This window comes from Athene noctua, chromosome 23, assembly GCF_965140245.1.
Source record: "Athene noctua chromosome 23, bAthNoc1.hap1.1, whole genome shotgun sequence".
Classification (NCBI taxonomy): domain Eukaryota; kingdom Metazoa; phylum Chordata; class Aves; order Strigiformes; family Strigidae; genus Athene; species Athene noctua.
Window position 1 is genome coordinate 8,759,485 of NC_134059.1, and position 23,169 is coordinate 8,782,653.

General features: G+C 55.4%; 2 protein-coding genes across 2 annotated transcripts; both read right to left on the bottom strand.

Annotated features, from left to right (window-relative positions):
- Positions 1-951: 951 nt before the first annotated feature.
- On the bottom strand, positions 952-17,849 carry PTPN22 (protein tyrosine phosphatase non-receptor type 22). Its single transcript, XM_074925515.1, has 21 exons — positions 17,763-17,849; positions 13,932-14,040; positions 13,031-13,107; positions 12,099-12,194; positions 11,677-11,715; positions 11,272-11,343; positions 11,121-11,180; positions 10,547-10,689; positions 10,263-10,329; positions 9,392-9,469; positions 8,758-8,850; positions 7,417-7,493; positions 5,902-6,632; positions 4,929-5,021; positions 4,701-4,831; positions 4,134-4,161; positions 3,625-3,705; positions 3,223-3,329; positions 2,547-2,577; positions 1,824-1,901; positions 952-1,199 (listed from the first exon to the last, which is right to left on the bottom strand). The coding sequence occupies exons 1-21, from the start codon at positions 17,847-17,849 to the stop codon at positions 1,135-1,137; spliced, it is 2,343 nt and encodes a 780-aa protein (XP_074781616.1). The 3' UTR covers positions 952-1,134.
- Positions 17,850-19,308: 1,459 nt separating this feature from the next.
- On the bottom strand, positions 19,309-23,164 carry BCL2L15 (BCL2 like 15). Its single transcript, XM_074925769.1, has 4 exons — positions 23,059-23,164; positions 20,729-20,871; positions 19,856-20,071; positions 19,309-19,446 (listed from the first exon to the last, which is right to left on the bottom strand). Exons 1-4 carry the CDS (start codon positions 23,162-23,164, stop codon positions 19,429-19,431), a joined length of 483 nt encoding a protein of 160 aa, XP_074781870.1. The 3' UTR covers positions 19,309-19,428.
- Positions 23,165-23,169: the final 5 nt, after the last annotated feature.

Sequence of the window (23,169 nt, forward strand, 5' to 3'; positions counted from 1 at the left end):
GTACCCCAGTGTCACCCCCGGTGTCACCCCTGGGGGGTGAGGCCTCGCGTGGCGGCCTCGGGCCTGCCCCGCCCCGCCACACCCGCAGCGCCAGGCCGGTGCGGGCCTTGGCCGGTCCCCGCTCGGGGACAGCGCGGTGGAGGGGCCGCTGGGCCCGGGGGGCCGCTGCTCCCCCGAGAGCCGCTTGGGGCCGGCTTGAGTTTTCTCTGCCGGCAGCGGTCAGTGGGTGCCTCTCGTGACCAAATCCCCCAGGTCCCGCTTTGTTTGTCTCTACAGGAAAAGAGCCGTACAGAGCAGTTTCCAACACCTTTATCGCTCCCCACCGAGGATATAAATAGCAGTGGAACCTCTGTAGAAATCTTGTCCTCTGAGGCACCATCTGAAATTCTGTGCTAGAGTCACAACCCCCCAGACCAGCATTGCTTTACAAATGCAATGATACTGTCCATGCTGGGGTGGAATTTTGTTTGGGTCTTTTTTTCAGGTAGCGAGGGCACTTGGGTCAGGTAATTCCAGTCTGTGACCGTAGCTTAGTTCCTGTGCCACCAGTCAGCGTCTTGCTCTCACTCACCGAAAATCCAGAGAAGTTATCTGATTGACTCAGATGAAGAAAAACGTGAAGAAAAACTATTTCTAAGATCTGAGATGCTAATTCTCTTTCAGTCCAAGTAATGTAAACACTTAAGGAGGTGCAGGGCTCTGACTGCAGCAGACCTGCACAGAGCGAAGCTGCCGTGAGGGCACGATCCAGAGTCTTGTCCTGCGCTGCTCTCCAGGTCAGTCACTCCCTGCTGGGTCGGTGCCAGTTCACACGGCTGGCTCAGAACGCTCACATCCATCCTTTTGAAGTGAATACGTTCCAAAGCACAACTAAAATGTCTCCTTGGTATAAAATACCTATTCCCGTTTTTAGTTTCCATCATGTTGTGAATGAACTGAAAGTGCCTAGCTGCTGGTACTTCTATATTCTTCTTTAAAACTTCGGTTGATGAAGGATGGGTAAGTAGTGCCTGCGCTGCAAATACCGCGCAATAGCTTCTGATGTGTTTATTTTGATGGAAACCTTACTGGGATGAGCGCTCAAGGCGTATCAGAAGGACTTCACAAATCTGTAACACCAAATCTGTAAAACATCTAAATGTTCCAGGCTGGTGGTGGATTTCTTGGTCCTTTAGGTTTTGAAAATCGATTTGCAAAGCCTAGGAAGAAATTATTTTTTTTTTTAATGCAATAAATTCTGTATGTTATCGATGCCGATTATGTAATTCCTTCAGATAACATGGTATTTAAAAGTGCTTGTAATTTCAGTTCTTTCCCAAACTTTAAGCAACATCCTGTAGTTGTAAGTCAGCTGGTGCAAAACCAGTCTGTCAGTGGATCTGTCCGACAAATACCGTCGTTACAGCGTGAATATCAGGGGAACTGGGTTGTACACCTCATCTAATATATGACTGCTCTCTAGAAGGGGAATTTAAAAAGGAAAACACCTTTCTCCTCTGCCGTATTACACAAGGCAGGGCAGCAGGCTGGCGGCAGGGCTACAGCTTTGTCTCTGCTGGCACATAAAGGCTTTCAGGTACAGGAAGGACCAACCACGCTTCAGACTCTTCCCACACCGAGAAGCGTTTGGCAGAGCGGGATCTGGGGTCTGCGTGTCCCACCCTTACCTGCTCTTTAAACAGTTTGTGAATAAAGTTGTAAATGTGTAAAAAAAATAAGTTCTTTATAATGTTTGTAATTTGTTAGCATTCAGCCTGGTCCCTGCGTTTAGACTTTCAAAAACCAGGTACTTCCTACACCAAGACGCAAAGAGAAAAACCTACCAAAGCTAAGGAAGGACCTCGAATGGTTTGGAGGGGCAGATTCTGGTGGTTGCGTTGGTGCAGATGGACTACAGATGCCTAGAAAAAAAAAAAAAAAAAAGACTGAGGGAGTTAGTGACTGTGCGGGAGCTGCCTAGGGAGCGGGGCACAGGGCAGGGCTGAGCGCTGGCAGCGCCGAGCGCCGCGCGGCGTAACGACATTATTTCCTCTTAGCAGGGAGCAGTGTGCTACTGCAGCACAATCCCCCGGGAAAGCGTCTGCTCAGAAGTGCTTTAAAGAGTTTGTAGCAGTCCTGTTTTCAAGGTAAGCATTTTAATTGTAGATCAAAAGGAACTTAATGAGAAACTCCTTATTTATGCCCCAGATAGAGTGGGCGGGATCCAGGTTCCTCACAGCACCCGTCCCCATTGTTAGAGTACTTGTCCACAGCACCGGTTTGCATGACCTGAAGAATTTGGTAACTTGGGTACCCTGGAGCTGTCCCCAAGGTACCCGCAGGGCAACACAGGGGCAGCGCAGCCGCCCCACGGTGCTGCAGAAACAACCGTCCCCCTCCCGAGGGGGCGGCCTCGGGCTGCCCCGCGGGTCCCGCTCCAGAGCGGGCAGACGTGCCGGGCCCTCCACACCTGACAAGTTCAGGTTCTTGACAATTCAACACCACATATTTCTTTATATACTTGCTGAAAGCCGTCAGGAAGATGCACGTTAGCCTGAAAGACTTACTCTTTTTCACATTTTTCAATATTTTCAAGCTCTGTAGAGGGAAAAAAAAAAAAAATCTTGTTGGAAAAAAATGTAGCAAGTAGTAGATCAGCTCCTGGGATTAAAGAAATTTACTGCTAAATACACACATGTCACATCTCATAAGAAGTATCGCGCCTGGCAGCTGCGACTGAAACGCAGACTCCTGACATTCACTTTGGCTTTTTTCGAGCCAACCCGAACACCTCCAGTTTGTGTTATTGTTGTTGTTTTCCTCAAACGCTTTTCTGTTCAACCATAACATCCCGAAGTACTATTGCTCGTGGGGACAATTAACTCGGGCCACAACAAGAGGGGCCTGGTGATGAGTAGAGTCTGTCCTACACGGGAATTCAGGCTCCACTCGAGCGACTTTTTCCACGAGGAAGTGGTGTGTTGGGCGGCCGCAGCGCCGGGCGCGGCCGCTCACAGGGGCAGGGCTGTGTTACTCTGTCCCTAGTGCAGACAGTGGTTTTGTTTGTAGTTCTGCAGCAGAGTGTTTTTATTGGCCTCGTTTCCTTGCCCTACATACGAGTGGTCTCAGAGCAGGCAATCTTCCCGAGGTCAGCAGTGAGCCCGTAGCAATAGCTGTAGCTAGAATGATCTCTTCTTCTCACCCCCCCATTCTCAGTAGCTTGTTCCGCCTTGTTTCTCTTACCTTGCTTCTCCTGAAGCATTTCATAGGCTCTTTGGACAAATTTTCAGAACCGTTTTTCTCCAAGCTCGGAGGACCCGTCATAGAGTTTCTCGCAGCAGGCTGCAGACCTGGGAACACACATCAGAACGTTTTCAGGGGTCACTCAAGAATCCTCCTGCTTTTTTCCAAGCACTTTGTTGCTGCTTTTCATTTCCTCTGATGCAGCAGTTCAAGACATTTCCAGCAGGTCCCCTGGCTGCCTTTACTGTTCTTCTACCTGCTGAACTCTGCTGCAGTTGAGTCCTGAAGCACTACCCTCGGTAAGGCTTTGAACAAGTGGGCCACGACCTCCTCAGCTGTTTACAGGTTTAGGTGTAAGTACAAAATCTCAGCTACAGGCCAAGAAAATAACTCATCACTTACATGCAGCATCAGCAAGAACAAATGATTCTGGGGTTCTTTCAGGAAGCGGGGGAGGAGAGTTAGAGCGATCCCGGGTTGTCTCTGAGAAAGCAAAGATAAAAGAGTTGGTTACCTAGCTATAAAAATAAATATATATCTATATATCTATATATATATATCTCAGTTCTCTGGGAGGTCCACAGCATCAAACCAGCGTGTGTCAATTGTCTCAGAGGAAACACACAAATGCAGCAAAAGACGTGACAACCCTCAGCCTGAGGAGGCTGCAGGGAACATCCTCACATACAGGGTGAGGCAGGAGCTGATCGGGAAATAAAAACTACCAGTTCATGTGGCTGCAGCACTGTCTAGTTCTGTTTAGAACTGTTTAGCTGCAGAACTATAGCAACACAAAATTTAGGTTGGACTGAGCGCAGATCCTAAAGACATTTACTAAATATGGTAAAGCAGCTTCGGTAAAGAGCGGCCCTTATTTCCAAAGATAGTTTATCTCAGCATTAAACTTATACCTGTTTGTGGGCTCCGAAGCTTCACACTCTGGAAACAGAAAACAAGGAAGGTATTTGAAATCTCCACAACCAAATGTCATTCTCTTGCCCACAAGCAAGCCAGGGGAGACGAGGAAAGGATGTTACACGCAGACACCCTCCCCCACACACCCGTGTAATGGAAGATAGACTCACGCTTTACTGTTCCGCTTTACAAAGCTCTGATTCAACTATGGCATGATCAAGAGATGCCTAAATTTTGTTCAGCTCCTGCCTGTTCCACAGGGCAGTGTGAGCCTCAGCGGACCACTAACATCTAACATCTTCGTTATCCTCCTCTAAAAGAGGGGCAATATTTTTACTACCTTGTATGGGATTTAAGACCCCAAAAATGAATGTTTGGAGTAAAGTAGATGCTGATAAGGAGGGGCCTGACTGACGCCACATCCAACTCCCAGTCTTAAACCCAGAAATAATTTATGGAAAGTACACAGGGCCAAAACTAGGGTCTTTCTCACAGAAGGAAACGGGTGAAGGGAACTGGCCCAGTGGTAGTGCTGGAGAAGAGATAAAAAGCCACTTACTTACCTTACACGGTCTCAGTCTCACTGAGTCATTAAACACCTCTGAGTGGGACTCACCACTCCACTCCAAAGAGATTCCGATATTTGCGTTTCTGGCTGGAAGCTGAAAATCAGAAGTGGCCAGAGGAAATTGTCCTAGAGAGAGTTGAACACAAGGGAGGTCATTTCTCATCCCGGGCACGGGAAGAGCCCTCGGAGCACCCCCAGACCCTGCTTTGCTAAATGCACCTACCAGATTCACTGGCCACAATAAAGGACTCGGGGGTTCGCTCGGGCAGGGGTGGAGGATCATCATCATCATCATCATCTGGCTGTGGCAGGGCAGCTAATTGGGGAGACACAGACAGAACAGCAGCTTGGCACGACGCAGCAGAACCACAGCCCTCGGCGAGGCGCAGAGCTGGCCGACTGCTCTCTGTGACTGCTCTCGCCCAGCCGCACGCCGGAGGCGATGGTTAAACCCCTCTAAACTGCAGTTAAAAATCCAAATAGTCCCCAGCACCCGCTCACCCGCCGCTAGCTACGTGGGCAGGGGCTGCAGCGGGGTGGGCAGCAGAGCGCCCATCGCGGAGGCCCACGGCGGGTGCTGCAGCCCCGGAACTTCCCCAGAGCCTCGGCATCGGGGCTGGGAGTGTGCTGAAAGCTGAAGGGCCTGAGCAGAACAAAGCTGAGGACAACAAGAATGTCCCAGCTGGGCCAGGACTGACCAGACCAAGGCGTGATTCCACCCTCACACGGCGGGTGATGGGTTTAAGGCTGCGGATCTGGGCAAACACTAATGCTGAAGTCCTGGTTCTCCCAGCGGGATGCCAGCGTCCCCCTGAGCAACGCTCTGCAGGAAGGAGTGGCTTTAGACCTGGCCGCTAAATTTCTGAGTGCTTCTTGGAGCTCCCTGTTTTAGGAACTGGTCAGCACCAGTCCCTGCCTTCCCGCCACAGCCGTACCGTGGGGACACAGGAGTTCAGCTGTGCAACGTGAAGCCCGAAATCACGCTCTTCTAAAAATGTTGGTGATGGGAAAAGTTTAAGGCAGGATGAAACGAGAGCAATGATGAGACCAGTCGCTCCCTCAGCTCTGGCGGGAACACAGTCCCGAGAAGGCGCTGCAGCCGTGCCTGAACCCCAAGCGACCACCCTCGCCCCTCCTCCAGCGCGCCGCAGGCCAGCGGGACCAGGCCCAGCTTGTGGCAGCGCTGCAGCACTTACTCGGGGAGGAGGAACCCTGGGCCTGCAGGCGGGGAGCGCGGGGGGACACGGGCCGGGCTGGCGGAGAGCTGGCCAGGGCGGGCTGCAGGGCAGCGCCTGCTGTGCAAGGGAGGAGAACAGCCTGCCCCTCCGCGAGGTCCTCGGCAAACACCAGGGACACGGGCTCATCTGGAGAGAGCGACGAGAAGTAGGGGTCCTCTGCGGAGCAGACGTAAGGGTAAGGACACTGCCCGCGGCTCCTGCGGCCGGGGGGGCTGTCAGCCTCTCGCCTGGAGCGGTTCAGCTCAACAGGGGAAACTCCGTCCTGCTTCTTCACCTGAAAGCTTGAGCAACAGGCACTGGGCAACTGTGAACTCAAACCAGGCTTTGCCTCCCCGCCATCCCACTCCCGGCCTTCTCCTTGCTGTGCCAGCACGAAGGGAGTGGATGCAGCCCGTGTCAGAGGGGCTCTGCCGCGGGGCCCCCTCCTGCCGCCTCCCTTCGGTTCCAGGGGCCGCAGCAGCTGCTCAGGGGAGATGCTGCTGAACTCCAAACTGCGGTGTTTCTGGAGAGCGTCCCCAGCACCCCACTCCTCCGCCGCCGCTGCCTTTCTGCAGCTGATGAAGCTCAGCGTGCCGAAGGAGATGGCCTGTCTGATGGCCGGGCCTCCCGCGGCAGACAGCGAGGGCGGCGGCGCTTTGCCTCCTGCCACCGGGGGAAGACATCGACGCACGTCCCGTTCTTGCTCTGAGCTGCAATAAAGCACTGTGCTGTGAAGTCAAAACCACCTGGTGCTCAGAAATCTCTGTTAACCTGCTAACAAGGCCCCACAACGCTGCTCTTGAGAGCAGACCCCCGGACGCAGAGCCCGGTTCAGCCCCAGGCAAGTGGCACGGGGCGGGCTGCGCGGCGGTGCCCCATTTGAGCACCACGCGGGGAGCAGAGGAGGCCCCTTTACGCCAGTAAACGACACCCTCAGAGCCAACGATACCAAAAAGCAAAGTTACTTACAGAAAGCAGACTCTGCAAACCAAAACATGCCCACAGAAAGATCCCCCCACCCTCTGAAGCCAGGCTCCTCGGGAAGAGGCACCGAGGTGGCACCGGCAGGTGGGAGGGGGGACCCGCAGGGTGCCCAGCCCCAGGCAGAGGCCTGAGGGGAACCAGCACTGGGGCGTCTCCACAACCGTGAGCCTTTTCTCCTCCTGCCCTGTGTGCTCAGTTCGTCTGTGAGACGCTGTGTGAGCCCCACATGAGACAGAGCCAAGGGCAGGGGAGGGGGACGGGTAATGGCAGGCAGGGAAGAGGCTGAGACTTGGTCTCAGAAACACATCAGTGAGAGGAGCAGGAATTATGTTGGGAACAACTGTGAGAGTCAAAGTGGGACTCAAGGGAGGCTGCAGATCCTGCTGACAAATGAAACGCAACATTTAAACAGAACCGCGCCACAAAGCACGTGTTAAAAAATGCGTCTTCCTGAAATTGTGTGGGTGACTGAAAATACCAACCCAGGGGATGCTCGTGCTGTGGCCTTACCAGGTTAGTAATCTCAGAGAATAAATATCTTCCACTGAAGTCAGAAGTGGCTTGGCTACAGGATGCTTTGTTTGTACCTAGTGACAGAAAAGTTGAGAAAACAAGAGTGAGGAGGAAGAATGCAGAGCACAGACATGCTATTTCAGGAGCTGGAAATTATTAATGCTGTTTTGAAATGTCAAACATCAACTTGAAAACACCGAGTTGGAGCTGAAAGCTGAGGACAGCCGTTCCCGTCAGCACCTTTCAGCCGGGCGCTGGCTTCCTGCGTGACGCTTCAGCCATCCCCATCCCCCTGCTCTGCACCAGCACTGCCAGGGCACCGAGCCTCGGGTGGGCGAGAGGTTTGGCCAGGAGCTACAAAACCACATCCGGACTCAAACCATTTTCTGCATTTTGTATCGCCCCAGACCTTGCATCTCTCTCGCTTGCCGTCTGTGCACAACACACAGAAAGAGGCACTGTCCAGCCCTTTCCTCACCGGGCTCTGGCTTGGAACATCCTGCAAATCCTACGGCTAAACTGAGGCACGAGCCCCGTCACAGGATCCTGTTCCCAATTCTTTAGACAAAAGCTTCTGACAAAAAAGGCTAAGGGTGACCTTTCAGCCTCTGCCTAGGAAAGGCGACACATTTACTTCAGCCAGATGGCCAACAGCCGCCCAGGGCAGGTAAGGCTCGTGCCAGCAGCCATGGGACAGCAAGAGCAAAGCAAAGCTTAACCCCGGGCGTTCTGTACGTTCCTGTTTGTGTGCAACTTCATACCAAGACCACCTTGTTTTTCCTCAGAGGTGCATCAGATTTGAAAGACACGTTTTTCCACAAGAGGTTTTAGCCCGCTCTCTCCCACAGACAGGCTGTAACACTAATTACCTCACTAGAATGCCACCCTGCGTCAGACTAACGCCTTCAGCACACCGCCTCGTGCGCCCGGGCCCCCCAGCCTCGGCCGAGAGTCACTCTGTCGCCTGCAAGCTCTCCATGAAGACAAGTTTCACCCGCACGTCCACATGGAAACCGGCTGCTACTGTGCAAAGTTGGTGCTTTTCTAGTCACTCGTGATATTCAACAATTATAAGAGTATATAGAAAATGGGTTTGAGACCAAAGAAAATTTATCTCTCGCCTGGAGCCAAATCCTATGCTAAACATTGCACGTTCAGGGAAACGGCTGGGTGCCCGTGGGTTTCCCGGACAAGAGGCTCAGTTCGGGCACCAAGGGTAGCAGAAAACACGGGGATTCATTCCAGGTCTGCAGAGGAGACTTCTGCAGTCGGGATCAAGGTTGGAGCTGGCGTGGCCGGGGCTGCGAGGGGCAGCATGTTTATCCTGGGGACTTTTACCTGTGAAGCAGCAGAATCTTCCTGAGCATCCAGGGCTTTAATCTGCCTTTTGAAGAGCTCGATCACTGCATCATAAACCAGCTCGTACTGCTCCTGCGTTCCAGACAAGTAAAACAGAGTGAGAGCCAGCACCTGCAGTGGGTGCAAATGGTCCCTGCCACCCAGATCAAGCACCAGCCCCTGGGAGAAGCTGCTGCTTTCCAGCCCATTCGCAGGGTAAATTCTCAGGAGAGGTAGAAGCCACAACTTTGAAAGGGTTCAGACTGAAGCATCTGGGTTTTTTCAGGTGCACAAACAACTCTGTTCTGCACTGAGCTTCCTCTTCAGCCTGTCTCAGCTGAGAAGGGTTCCCACTTCAACCCCCGGACAGCCCCTTGTTTCACAGTGTAAGTGTTTGATAAATCGGGCTGCAAGCACTCAGCTGTTCCAGCTGTCTACAGGGAAATGGTCAGCTACCAAATTAATTTCTGCAAAACCATTCCTCTGTTCAGAAAAGGGACCTTAGAGAACGCCGACGTGCCCCAGTTCCAGCAGCACAACCGCTCCGCGTTCCCCTGCTGCGAACCCTCCCGGGGAAGCGCCGGGGTGCCGGCACGGAGAGTCCCTCCCAGCCGGAGAAACCTCCCCGACGTACCTTGGTCTGCACTATGGAAGGCCTCTGCGTGCGCATGTCCTGGATCAGGCTGAAAATACTGAAGTTCACTGGAACAATCTTGCAAGGAAGAGAGATGACGAAAAATTACGGACAGGTCTAATTCCAAGCAACTGCCCAGTCCTGACGAAGTTTAGAGCAGTGTCCAAGATTCGGGCCTGCTACTGCAAGAGTTTTCAACAAAGGACCTGCTTGAATTGCTCTTTTTTATTATGAACCAGTTGCCTCCCCCCTGCTGTCCCACACTCCACAGAAAATACCCTTTTTATGACCACATTGGTAACAGCTGCGAACAGCACAAGGCCAGGATCAGAACGCAGCCACCCCCCGAGTCCCCGCTGCAAGGCCGGGGATGACTTCACATACACATCTATCGCAGAATCCGAGCAAAGCAAGGTGTGAGTTGGGAAACGCTGACATTCTGATGGTTAAGTGCGGAGAGACAAATAGAGACAGTAAAGTGGCGTTGAAGGCGAAGGCTGGCGCAGAGCCAGGCCTGGTGACCCGAGGTCCCGCCAGAGGAGCAGTGGGAGGGTTCTGGGTTCTGCCCCGTCGGCTCAGGCACTGGGGGCACTCGCACCGGGGTGGGGGAGCAGCGCCCACGGGCAGCGCATGGGGGATGCGGAGCCTGAAGAGAGAGAAGCAGCACAAGCTGGGAACGGGGTGTCGGCAGTTTGGCCACCACCGTGTTCCAGCCAGGCTGCGGGGGGCTCCCGCTCACGTCTGTCACCTGAAACACGTCTGCTGCAGTCAGAGGGGTGAAAGGGCAGCGAGGGGGGAGAGAGGCGAGGAGGGACAGAGATGCGGCCGCGCGCAGGCGCCCTTTGAAGAGGCAGAGGGGTCCGACACTCACCCCGTCCCTCAGCAGCTTCTGGGTGTAGTCGATGGCGCAGATGACGCCCGTCCTCCCGCAGCCGGCACTGCAAGGACAGCCACGGCGGGGTGTTGGTGGCCTCTCGGCTACACGTGACGCCGCTGGGCTGCTGCTGCCGGCCGCGCCAGCTGCCCCCAGAGCACCCGGTGCCTGAGGACCTCCTGCGAGAACAGCGCGGCCGCCACCCCGCTGCGGCCGCTCGGGAAGTGAGACCCCGGGGCTGGGGGCCACCAGCCCTCCCCACTGGGGGCCGGCTCGCCCACCTGCAGTGGATGCAGATGGGGATGCTGTCGTCCGGCTGGTAGCAGCGAATCTCGCCGATGAGCTCCAGGATGGGGTCGATGGACGAGGGGACGTCGTGGTCTGGCCAGTTTTTATAGTGGAACTGGTGGATGGTGCGGGTTTCCTGCAAGGGCAGAGCGCTGGCAGGGGCCGGGGCCGGCCGCTGCCACCGAGGGGATGCTGCCACGGGTCCCGCGGGCGCAGGGGGACACGCAGGGCGGGGGGGGCCGGGGCGCTGGAGACACCCCCGGCTCCCGGCTGCATCGCACGGCAAGGGCGAGAGTCGGCAGCTGCTCTACTAAGGAAGCTTTGCCACTTTATGACATTCCTGATGTTGCCTGTTGGCCTCACCCAGAGTCTGATTTGCCACAACCGACAAACAGCTTCAGAAACTGAGGTTTGAGTGAATCGATTTTTTACTTTCTTTGTCCCTTCAGCTACTGTCAAGTCTAAACCCGCAGGCTGAGCAGTGTCAAACTTTCTGCACAAAGTCTGCTGTATTTTAACCCATTATTTACATAAGGTGCATCTCCTGCCTTGACCTTTCCTACTTACCTCATTCAGGGTCACCTTTAAAGTCCTAATTACATACTCATTTTTCTTCTCTTCAGCTTCCTGCAGAGCAAGACGTTAGGGTCACGTTTTCTGTGGGGGACACGAGTTTCCAGCGCGTGACGCGAGGGGGTGCTGGGGCAGCTGTACTCACACAGGCGACGCAGAAAGAGCCACACTGCAGGGGAGGGCCGGCCGCCTCTGCCCAGTACCGCTCACATTTCTTCTGTTGCGGGAAGCAGGACACGTTTGGGTCCCAGCACCCGCCCCAGCTCCCCCCTCGCTCTGCAGCACAGAACTCATACTGGGAGGAGGCCCAGCGCTTGCTGCCCCCCAGCTCCAGCCTCCCCTTCCCTGCAGCCATCGCTGCTGATTTTTCCCTTCCAAAGAGATAAGCTACGCTACTGGAAAGGGTTTAAGAATCTGCAGCCGGAGACTCAGGAAACAGCTCGTATCAAACAGAAACTCACTGTCACTAATGAGATTTAATGAACATCTGCATCTTTCCGCCCTGCCCCGGCACTGTCACGGCAGAGGCCTCCCCTGACATGTTACTCACCTTTCCCGCTTCAAACTCCATACAAGCCATGACCACAATCTGCAGAAAGAAGGTTTGTTAGAAAAGTCTGCACACAAGTTTCTCATCCAGGCAGCAGAATCAAACTCATCACTTGGGAGTAGTTGTCAGCCGTGAGGAAGCTCTGCGGGCTGCCCTCCCGGCGTCCCCGCCTGCTCGGCAAATCAGACTCGGGGCACGAGGACCTCTCCCGCTCAGAGCCCAGCGCCGAGACAGCCACGAGTCCACTCCTGTCCCAGCACGAGTGTGGGGGAGGCTCACGGGAAGGATGCGGGGCACACACAGCTTCTGGAGCAAAACCCTGACCTCCCTCCGTCTGCCTAGGCAGAAAGGACTGCTGGCTGCCTGCACAGACAGCTTTTCTTTTATAAAAAAAAAAGGAAGACATATAAATTTGCACTTACCAGGACTTTATACTCCCAAATCATCCTCCAAAAGTCAATGACAGTAGTGGGGAGAGGACCCTGGGTCGCAATGTATGCTCTTGGCCCATAGACGCCCTAAAGCAGCATTCAAACCAGACACGGAGATATCTTTGCTTAGTGCACCAGCAGAAATAAAGCCGTTCCTCTTTCTGCATCTCACTTCTATTCAATGAGCCCGTTAAGGATTTAGAAAGGCTTTTATATCGTTAAATTTTAGGCACCTACATTAAATAAAGCAAATGGAAGCTAATGGTGTGCAAGCCTCCGAGGGGCAGAGCCGAGCGTGGGAGCGAGGCCAGAGGTGAGGTCTCCACCCAGTTTGGGCTCCCGCCGCGCTAGGGGAGGTGACAGCAGCTCACCCCGCTCTGCCGCGAGCCCAGGATCAACCCCTGGGCCCCAGTGCAGACGGGTCACACGGGGCCCCGGGTCGCTGTGGCGGAGAACGAAGGGAACCGCTATTGGTCTGTCGCAGAAGGGTCACGAGCGCGGGAGCGCCCCACAGCACGCGGAGCTCCTGACGGGGAACCGGCCGCGCTGCCCCGACCCCGCGGGCCGCAGCCGTGCTGCCCGCAGGGCTTCCTGCCCGGGCGGCTCCGGCCACGTTCTGCACCAGCCACCCCCCACAGGCAGCAAGGCCGACAAGGAAGTTGGGGCTGTGAGCCACAAACTGTTCCACCGCCCACCCCAGCGTGACCACACGGCCCCGGCCCCGGAGACGGGTGCTGCCGGGGGGGTTTGGGGGGGCTCGCTGGTCGCACACGTCTTCTGCACATCAGCTCTCCTGGAGCACGGCCTGGTCCCTATGCTCAGCACAGCCCCAGGGCCGGCTCCTCCCGGCACCACGCAACCCACAGCACCGAGCGCTGCTCCCGACACCCCTGTGCGGCAGAAGGCCACAGAAGGAGCAGTACCTTGATGAAGTTGGCGTTGATGTAATGCGAGTCTGCGTCTGACGTGATCAGGGAGAGCTCCACTCTGGTGTGGTCAACTGCAGGCACAGAAGCAGAAGCAGCAGCAGTTAGTGTTTGTGCTGGCGGCTGAGCTCCTCAGGCTGCAGCACAAGGTGCGTTGGAGGAGCACACACATCGGGGAGCTCAGCCCAGAGCAGACGAGGGGCTGCGTGAGCAGCTCGTGCTCCTCCTGCACCCCCCAACACCCCGCGCGGGCAGCGGACGAGCAGGGACGGCGAGGACTCGGGCAGGTCTGTCGGGGACGGCGAGGGCTCGGGCCAGAGCTGCAGATGCTGCCCCTGCCCCAGCACAACGCCCGTCGCCTCCGACCGTGGAGCGAGCCAGGCCCAGAGTCACCCTGCGTCCCACCTTACAGGCTCAGATCCAGTCTGCGCATTTAGATTATTTTGTTTTCAAGCTAGAACAGATGAAAGGGACATTCTGCCCTGATCCTAGGACAGATTCTTCTTTGGAAACTACCGCACCGAGCCAGGACCCGCCATGGCAGGTTTTCACTGTGATCTGCCTCGTACACCACGGAGGCAGCTTTGTCCAAAGCCGCGTTCTGCAAGGCCTTGGAAAACAAGTGGTCGCAATACTACCCAGAGAGCTTGCAAGGATGAGCATTAGAGGGTGTGTTTCCTACTGAAATTTAGAAAGCACGTGCCAGAGTCTTGCCGAGCGTGCGCTGCAACAGGCAAAGACAAAGCCTTAAACCTGCCCAGGGGAATCCAAGGCCGCCTGGCAGCCAGTGACACGCTCACACCGAGCGGCTCTGGAGGCAGGTACCGGGGGATGAGAACAGACTCAAACTAGAAAAAGTCAAAAGGCTGAACAGGAGCATTTGCCATTTCCAACCTACAGGGTAAGATGTCCTTGTATCTGTTCTTCTTGACGTTCTCTGGTTGCTCAGATGCTGCTGTAGGGTAGATTTTATCCGATCTGTATTTTGTTGACTGCCTTTTCAGCTTCTGTGATAAAAGAATGGAACAAATTACAGCAAACGTGCAACATACAACACTAGAGAGCACACGTGAAGATCTCTAGGGGTCAGGTTCACCGCCACAAAGCAAGGTCTGCACCATTAATTTTTTCCTGAGTGGCTTTTTTCAAGGTACTCAGAGCAAGAATAGAGACAGAAGCCACCTGAGAGCCCCACCACAGGCTTCTGAAGAATGGAAAGTGTGTGCTGAGGCAGTGCCCACACGAGGCTCGGGCATGTGGGCTTCTGAAGTGAAAGGATGCATTTATACAGCACATCAAAGCATCGCCCTCACAAATAAGTGAGACACGGGGGGGAAAGATTTGCAGTATAAATGGCACCCAGATAAGAGGCGTAACAATGTTAAACCACCTTTAACAAATGATATCAGAAAAGACAGATAAATCAATTGATTTTTCTCACTTCGGTAAAGATGCTCCCGTCTGTAGCTGGAGACAGCCCCGCTCAAGCCACCAAAGGAGCGCAAGCAGTTGGAGCAAAGCAGCTACATGCACAGATGAAAGAGAAAGGAGAAGGAGTCCTAGGATAGACCCTTCAGGGGATGAATCTCTCATCTCTTTCATTTCCAGGATAAAGCTGCAGCACTCCCAGAGAGTTCAAGCACCTTTTTCCTGCCAAAGCACAGATTTTTATTTCACCGACACCAGCTTCTGAATAACACACACTGTTCGTTGCCATGAACTTCAAAAGCCCATTCTTGTTGTCCTTTTTCTGTCAGAATTTTTCGTCTACCTAACCACTTTTCTTGCCATCAAGGGGTGCTTTTGATATAAAACAAAAGGCCTTTTCTCTGATTAGTGACTCTGCGGTTCCGGAAGGGGCAGGTCTCCCTTTCCCACCCCCCTGGAGCCCTTCTGGACGTCACTGCTGGTGTCCGGAGCCGGGCTGGCAGGAGAACCCTCGGGATCCTGAGGGCTGTGAAAGAGGGAAGGTGGTCGGGGGGAAGAGCAAAGGGGAGGGTCCCCGGACACACCCGAGCTGCAAGGCGAGAGTTTTTCTGGTGCCTGGTGTGCGCCTCGCCGTGACCTGCCTGAGCTGCTGGCAGGGAACAGGAACGGCGGGCTCGGTGCTGACGGCGCAGGGAGGAGCAGCCGCTGGTCTCGGGGCCACCGAACCCAAGTAGCGCCTGGTCAAAGGGGTCGGGGCCGAGTGGGTGACGGTCCCTCCTGCTGGCACCGGCGAAGCCCTCCCGGGGGGCTCAGGGCCACAGCTCGGCACGGCAGCACGTGAGCAGGAACCGCGGGAGTCCCGGCGGTTTCAGGACCCTGATTTTTGGGTGCTCCCCAGGGACCTTCCCCCGGAGCTCGTGAGCACCTTCCTGTCAGCTCTCCCAAAAGCTCTCGCCCAGTTTTGAGGATCCTGTCCCCCATCCTTCCCTGCTGCTGACCCCACGTATCAGCAGCTGCAGGAGAGCTGCAAAGCCCCTTGACTCCAGCCTGCTCTAGGCAGGCCCCCGCTAGACACGACACCCTCGGGTGCAGGCACTAAGCTCCAGGACGATGACATTTGCCAAAGGGCCACAGCCGGAGCCTTTGCAGCTTCTACGCACCTGACCAGGCCAAGCAGCCCCCCAGCGATGCCACAGATAAAAGGTGAGTGCAGCAGCGCGTATCTCACCTCCGCTCTGTGTCTGTGCACAGATATTCCAATTCAGATCCAAGCCGGAGTTGCTGGTTTCTAACATTAAACTGCAATTTTTAAACCCTAAGTTCTGCTGCTCTCCAGCCACGATACCACAAAAGTCACATCTCACTGATCCGGATGGAAGGAGTCAGGAAGAAGGTGCAGGAGGCCCAGGACACTCCACGTGTCCAGTGTGAATTAGTCAAGACCCCGGGGCAGGCGCAGTGTGACAGAAGCTGTGGGAGCAGGGTGGGTTTGGTGGGCTCCACGTCACCTCCACACCCTCCCCCTGCCTCCTTCCAAAGCAACCCCAATCTCCAGGATAAGCTTTTTTGGAAGGGGCATCACTTAGTCCTGAAGCCAGTTTTACAGCTGAGGCTCTGAATTGCCTTAATTTCTGTCCCTGAATAAACTGACATAAAACTGCTCAGGAAAACCCTGCGTATGAGAAATGAGTGAGAGCAGTGAGGAGCAAACTCTGGCTGTGAGGCTGCACAGACAGAAAAAGCAGACTTAAACAAAAAGCCCTGTCATTTACAGTAACACCACCACAGCTTGCATGTGCAAGTGCTTGTTCACACAGAGAGAAGGGAGGCATCAGGAGGGAGAAACAGCATTGAATATTTCTACCAAGTTTGGAGATGCAAAGCCCTCGCAATCCCCGTTACGGCTTCTGCACTGGCGAAGGTGGCCGGTGACTCGGCCACCCTGGGAAGGTTCCTCCCCAGCGCAAGAGGAAACGCAGACTTGACCACTTCTACCTGCTTTTGGGTCAGAAAATCAACTGTACGTGTGGCTGCCGGAGCTGGCGCCCGCGCCTGCACCTCGCCCAGCACATCCCCAGCACAGGGCGAGCGGGGGAAATTCAGCCGCCTGTGACAGCGCTTTGTTCCGTGGAACAACAGACTGTCACTGCAGGCGCAGATTAATCACTTCCCTCCGGCCCAGACACCTGGAAACCAAGCACTAAGCTTTTCCCAAGCGTTTGAAGCGCCAGCCCTCACCGGTACGACAGGGCAGGGGGTCTCGTGGGGGCTCCGAAGCGGCCCCTGCGCCTTCCCCAACGCCACTGCCTGATGTGTCCAGGGGTACCCCGGGCCAGTGGTTGTTCTGGTGCTTGAGACATCTCAGATCTTACAGAGGCACCCCTTTTACCCTTCCCTGTGTCCGCTAAAGCTGGGCAATGCCTTTGCTCCTCGGAGCTGCCCAGAGAGCCTGCCCGAGCAGCCTTCCTCCAGCCGACAGCCACCAGGCACGGCCGGCCACCAGCCCGGCCGCGGGGCAGGGGGCTGCCCTCCAAGACTCGCCCCTGACACCCAGACAAAGAGCTGCGGGAGACTCACGGACCGGGGCACTGCCCGGCCCTCGACCAGCCCAGCGCTACCAGCGTTGTTTGCTAGTTTTGCCTTGAGGAAACAAGAAGTTAACGTGCGGGAGGGGCAGCAGCGCTGCTGGCGAAGGGACGCTCCAGCCCTTGCCTCGGCCCCGTGCCGGGGGCTGCAGAAACGTCCCGTCCCGCCGCCGCCTCCTCGCGCCTTGGCCACGTGCCTGGTATCAGCGAGAGCTGGAAGAGTCCCGAGCCCAGGGGCCTTTCTCTGAATGCCCGCTCCCCATGCTGGGGTGGTACAGGGGCAGGGGGGTCTCCACTGAAATGAAAAGAGGAAAAGCTGCGTCAAGCAGCAAGGGGAGATCCCCGCCAGGAACCCGTGCATCGCCGATGTAACGGGCTGTGGTGGCGAGAAGGGGCACCAGCTCCATATCCCCACCGTGCCCCCGGCTGCGTGAGCAGGCAAAGTGAAACTGTGTCTTGACAAGTGCATTTGCAAAGCAGAAAACAGGAAGCGCTCGGGTAATTATTTAAAAGCAAACAGTTCTACTTTGAATGCATTAAGTTACTCTTCTGTCTTTACATTCCTTCTACCCCAGTTAACTCCTGTGTCTCCTGCTGCTGCAAAATTAATAGAAAATCTCATTGTCACATGGAAATCCCATCGCTGTTTGAGAAATGACTGAGTGGTTCCCTTTAAAATCAGCTGAAACAAGGAGCCGTGCCTTAAGCGGACTTACCAAAAACTCGTCTACAAACTGTTGTCGGTTGAGCTTCTTGCCTCGGGCCCTTTCCAGGTTTAGCAGCAGAATCTCCCTCTGGTCCATGTTGCCGGAGACCGAGCGGTCCCCAGGCTGCCGGTCCTGGGAACGGACATGTCAAGTGTCTGCGGCGGCGGAAAGCACCAGCCCGGAGAGCGCTCGCGGCAGGCTGTGGTTTACTGACTTCATCACAAGTCCTAAAGGAAATTAGTACGTAACCGATATCGTGGCCAAACAGCAAAACAAAACACCAAAAAACCGAGGCCCTAGTGCCTCCTTCTCAAACCACAGGCAGCGAGGGCAGGCGGCGCCGAGCCGGGCAGGAGCCCGGTGGTAGGGCTGAGCTGCCCGTGTCCCTCCGGCGCCCCGGTGTCTCCCCGCGCGCCGTCCTGCGGAGGCGGTGGGGTGTTAGAGGCCAGAGCCGAGCACCCCAACATCCAACGGCTGTAAGCACCACGTCCAGCCCTCAGCAGTGGTGTGGGGGCGCGAGCACGGGGCAGTGGCCGAGCACCCACGGGGAAGGCTTTGTACTCAGAGTATGCTGCGACTGGAAGAGCCCCCAAAGCAGCATGCAAAATCCACAGTTCCCCGTCACCCTTATAACTGAGACTGTTTCCCACAGTAACTGGAAAATATTTGGAAAGACTACTTCAGGCAGACACTGAGCGCCTGAGCCTGGCTTGCACGTGTCACTCCCCCGGACGGCACCAGCGCTTCTGAACAGAGAAAACTGACCAACATGCTTCGGGTCAGCTCTTCCCACCGCAATTCCCCACATCTGGCTGCTTGTGCCAGAAGAGAGGGTTAAATCTGACTCCAGTAGACTACAGAAATCAAATTAATTATGCCAGCCTAATTCACCTCACACCCTCTCGGTAACACTCACAGGTGCTCTAAAAACCCCGTCGGACAAAGCAGAGTCATCCTGAAGTGGGAAGGAGATGCAGAGAGCAAAGATCTTGAAGGCCATCCATTTTCTCTACTTGCAGAAGTGGGGAAAACTAAAATAAACAAAACTAAAACCAACCACACTCCAAAACCCAAAAAAGGTATGGGAATCACAGCCTTGATCTTTCCAATATCTCACATTTTGCACAGTCTTCAGCCTAGCTGTGCCAAGTCTGTTTCTCTTTCTGGTTGTAACTAGACATTAAACACATTCCCCCTCTGTTTTCTTGCAGATCAGGCACAGAACAGCTACAAGATTTATGTACGTAGGCGCTAAAAGGCCAAGGGCTGTTGATCACTCTGAAAGAGCCATCACTCTCAGTTTAAAATAGTGTCAGTGTTAATTTTGCAAAAATAAGCCTTTGAATCACCTGAGAGGAACAGAGAGATCTTTAGAATAACTCATGGAAATATGTTTTAAAACAAATATTCACCTGGTGAGTCTGTGGCACTGAGCACTGACCTAGAAACCTTGGATAAGAGCGAAGCTGACTTTTATGGCTGAATTCAAGAGGAACACAAGTAGAAAAGCAATAACAAAAAAACATTTATTAATTTTTGCCCGTAGTGGTACAGAACGTCTTCTACATGTTGGTTATGTGTAGAGTTCTTCTCCAGAAGAAATACAAACATTTCTCCCAGTTAAATAAAGGAAAAGGCGAGCTTCACCTTCGGGGAAGTAGCGTGGCCCTTTGTCTCAATTGCCCAAGTTCTCCTGAAAACAGACAAACCCACGTATATGTTTTAGAGAAAGATCTGAAGGGTTTAAAGGAACCGTCAGGAGCAGGACGTGGGCCGGAGGGACGCGCGAGCTGCCTCCCGCTCCGGGACCGATTTCATCCTCCCCCAGTAAAAGGCGGGGCCCGCGCGGGCAGGACGGCGCGTCCATTCTCATCCATGGAGCGAGCCGAGCTCCCCGGGTACCGAGGTCAGGGATTAAACACTGACACACAGAAGCAGACGGGCAGTTTGATGTCGGCCCCAGTGAGGCTTCCCCCGGGCCCCCACGGCCGCTGGGCGTGTCGGGGGGACGCGCCGGGTGTCAGCGACCGGCCGAGCCGGGGGGGGCACAAAGGAAGGGCTGTAGATGCCCAAGCAAAGACCCGCCCCCCCTGCATCCTTACCCATCCGCCTTGGGCCTCAATGTAGTTTCTCACTCGAGGATTTCCATTGATCACTTCTATGAGTTGGGTGGGACGCACCAGAGCCGGGACTTTCTTGGCAATGTGCATCACCAATTTCACAGCCACGCTGAGAAAAGCGCTCTCGTAGACCAGCTCGGGGTTCTGGTCTCTCCACCTCTTGCTGAGAGAGTCCACGGCAGCCGCAAACTTCTCCACCTGCAAGCGTTGAGAGGGCAGTTGGAACGGCTTTTGAGAGGACGGGGCGGTGTCAGGGCTCAAAATCCAACATTCCGTTAAATTCCCACACTTGCTGCTTCTACCCACGGCCGGAGCAGGTGAGCCCACAGCCTCCCCGGGGCAGGGCTCCCCGCTGCCGGGGCCGGGGCCAGGCGCAGAGGGGGGCCGGGGGCTGCGGGCCTGGCACCGCCCGCGGCCTCCTGCCAGAGGAGAGCTGGTACCAGAGCTCCGGCCGCCTGAGCCGGAGCGCCCGCCGCAGGCTGGGCACCCCCCTGCTCCTCTCACCACAGTCTTCCTCCTTCCCCCCTCGACACATGAGCTGCCTCCACCAACTTGGGGACGTCTCCCCCAACCACAGGCCGGCCCAGGCAGCTCCAGGGCCGCTCAGGGGATAAAAAGCAGCTTCTTTGGGAGAGAGAGGAGACAAGCGGCTCCCCCACACCTTGTCCAGCTTCTGTCCTGGCAGCTCACACCCTGCCTGCGGCACAGAAGCGAAGGGAGTCCCGGGGCATCGCGCCCCTTCCCCTCAGACCCCCCGGCTCCCGCAGCGTGGGCTGAGCTGCCCCCCAGACCTCTCCTGCCCCCCGGCTGGCCTAGGGACGAGAAGCTGGCCAGGCAGGACAGGGTGAGCTTTACCTTCCCCGTGAACACTTCAGCAAGAGCCTCTGAGGAAACCCTTTCAAAATCCATGTTGCACCGGTCCCCCATCTGCCGCAGGCGACTGGCGATCACAATTGGGTCAAACGTGGTCGGATACTCCACTGCAGACCGCGTGGGCTCTGGAGCAGAGAGAGGGCTTTAGCTCAACACGTGAGAGGCAGGGAAAGAGAACACCCCCCGAACACGCCCAGAACACCCGCCCGACGCGCGGCCTTCAGCAGGCGCGACAGTCATGGCGGCCTCAGGCGCCCGGAGGTCAGCGCAGGGTCCACCTCTGAGCAGACGCGTTCGGAGACACCGAAGTCCCTAAGAAACACCGTCACCAGCTCACAGGGACCGAGGGGCTCTGTCCCATGGGGGTATCCAGGCTGCTTTCCTCTCACCCTTGTTGCTTCACACCCAATCCTCAGCTCAACCCCACTCCTGTTCCTCCAGGGGCACCCCTAAGGCCCCTCTTCTGCCCCCCGGGTTCTGGCAGCTCCTTCCCCACCGGCTGCCAGGAGGGAAGGTGTCCTGCCTTCGCCTGGGGCAGAGCTGATTTTCTCCACAGCAGCCAGCGTGAGGCTGGTTTGGATTTGCTGAGAACAGTCCTGCTAATACAGGGATGTTTTCATTAGAAATTAATTCTTAAGGGTTATGGTAAGAAAATTAACTCTATCCCAGTTGAAACCAGGACGATACCCACCCCCTCCTCTCGAGGGGGTTTGTATTTATGTCATGCCCACGCCCCACACTTTCCAGTACATCCCAGTTATCCACCACCACCTTTCTCGTCAATACATACACACAGACACCACTCCCGCAGCCTATGGGCCACCCCCGTAAAATGTCTGTCGAGTTCACTTAGTCCAGGACTTGCGGTAACAGCCTGTGTGGGCAGGAGGGACGGCGCGGCGCGGGCTCGGGCGGCGGAGCAGGGTCGGGCGAGGATGCTGATGCCTCTGGAATCAGCCCTGGGTCCATCACCGCCGCCTCCGCTCGGTTTTACCAATGTAAAGCTCAGAGGGGTTGGAAAACGTCTCATCTCTCCCCCGGCTGCAGCGGCACTGACGGGATGGCAAAGCCCTGCCTGCACTTCCCGCTGCAGCCTTCAGAGAACGTGGACCAAGGTATCCTCCGAGCAAGTGCAAATTGCAACATTTCAACAGCTCACAGTGACCCAAATCTGGGAAGTTTTTAACAAAAGGAGTAAAAGGCATACTTCTCAAATTTCAAGTATATAAAACCTTAAGAACTTCTCAGCTGTACTTGGAGGGGGGCACAGGGGGAGCACCTGAGTTGTAGCATTTTTCCCATAAAGTATCCTGAGGGTAAAAGAACAAATTTTTTTTCCCCTGAGAAAACAAGGTTCAGCTAGAAGGAGCTGCCCGATACCGAAAGTCTCAACAAAACCATTTCCACTTTTGACAAAGTCATAAGGAACTGAAATCAGAATCTTTCAACAGAAAGCAGAGGGCAACTTCACGCGGAAGCATTGCTTCCTGATCCAAATCCCTCCCTCATCCAGCTGCTAATCCCAGCTCCAGCGCTGGGCACCCGCAGCCCGGGGCTCCAACCCCCAGCCCCCGGGGCTCCAACCCCCAGCCCCCGGGGCTCCAGGCGGTTTCACAGGCTCGGGACAGCCGAAGCAGAGGCACGAGCACCTCAGCCGGGAGAGGAAAACGAGCAATAACGCTAACGGAGACTTGTTCTTTAGGCAAAATGACAAGCTTTCCCAGAGCTTTCAGGAAACAGACTGCTATCTGATGTCAGCAAGATGGCAGTGGCTCTTGAAACATTTTGACTAGCTTGTTGTCATGAAAACAGGGGGAAAAGCAGCGTGAATACAGGTAAAATTCTGGGCTTCATGCAGCACTGCTCAGCAAACCAAAGTATCCCAAACGATAGTGGGAGTTTGGGAAGCAAAGACCACACCCTGTCTTACACGTTAAAGCCACTGGTTTTACCCAGTGAGCAGTATGAGCTGGTTGTTTGGGGGTTTTTTGATGATGACAGTTACAGCTTGTCCCACCCCGCTGGTCCAGAGCAAGGCAGGGCCTGTGGACCCGCAGGGGGCCCGGGGGTGGCCGTCCCACACAGCCCCCATTGCCAAGGCAGACCACAGACGTGAGCTGCCCAGCATTCAAACTTGACCTTGCTCTAACTTTTCCCCCAAACCAGAGATGGCTTGGACGTTGTCACAAGTCAGCAGTTTAGGAAGCCCAGCAGCCCCCAGCCTCAGCCGCCTTGCTCTGGGCGTTCAGTCGAAGCGCTCCTCTACCCTCCACAGCAAAGAAACCACTTTGTGCTTCCACGCCAGCCCCTACCTCCCGAGTCAGTCTCCAGGCTCCGGCACTCGCTCTCGTCCTCGCCCAGCAGGTCGGAGAACAAGGCTTCCACCACGCAGGCCGTCTGCTCCTCGAAGGTCGCCATCGCCA

Bases quoted from the DNA above. Each gene is read 5' to 3' on its own strand.
- PTPN22 (XM_074925515.1), bottom strand. From the start codon at position 17,849: ATGGACCAGAGGGAGATTCTGCTGCTAAACCTGGAAAGGGCCCGAGGC. The intron at 13,108-13,931 runs GTAGGTTGGAAA...CTGTGCCTGCAG, and splicing joins ATACAAGGACATCTTACCCT to TTGACCACACCAGAGTGGAG. The intron at 8,851-9,391 runs GTACGTCGGGGA...TCTGGAACGCAG, and splicing joins CTTCCATAGTGCAGACCAAG to GAGCAGTACGAGCTGGTTTA.
- BCL2L15 (XM_074925769.1), bottom strand. From the start codon at position 23,164: ATGGCGACCTTCGAGGAGCAGACGGCCTGCGTGGTGGAAGCCTTGTTC. The intron at 20,872-23,058 runs GTAGGGGCTGGC...TCTCTGCTCCAG, and splicing joins CCTGGAGACTGACTCGGGAG to AGCCCACGCGGTCTGCAGTG. The intron at 20,072-20,728 runs GTAAAGCTCACC...CAACGCTTGCAG, and splicing joins CTGAAGTGTTCACGGGGAAG to GTGGAGAAGTTTGCGGCTGC.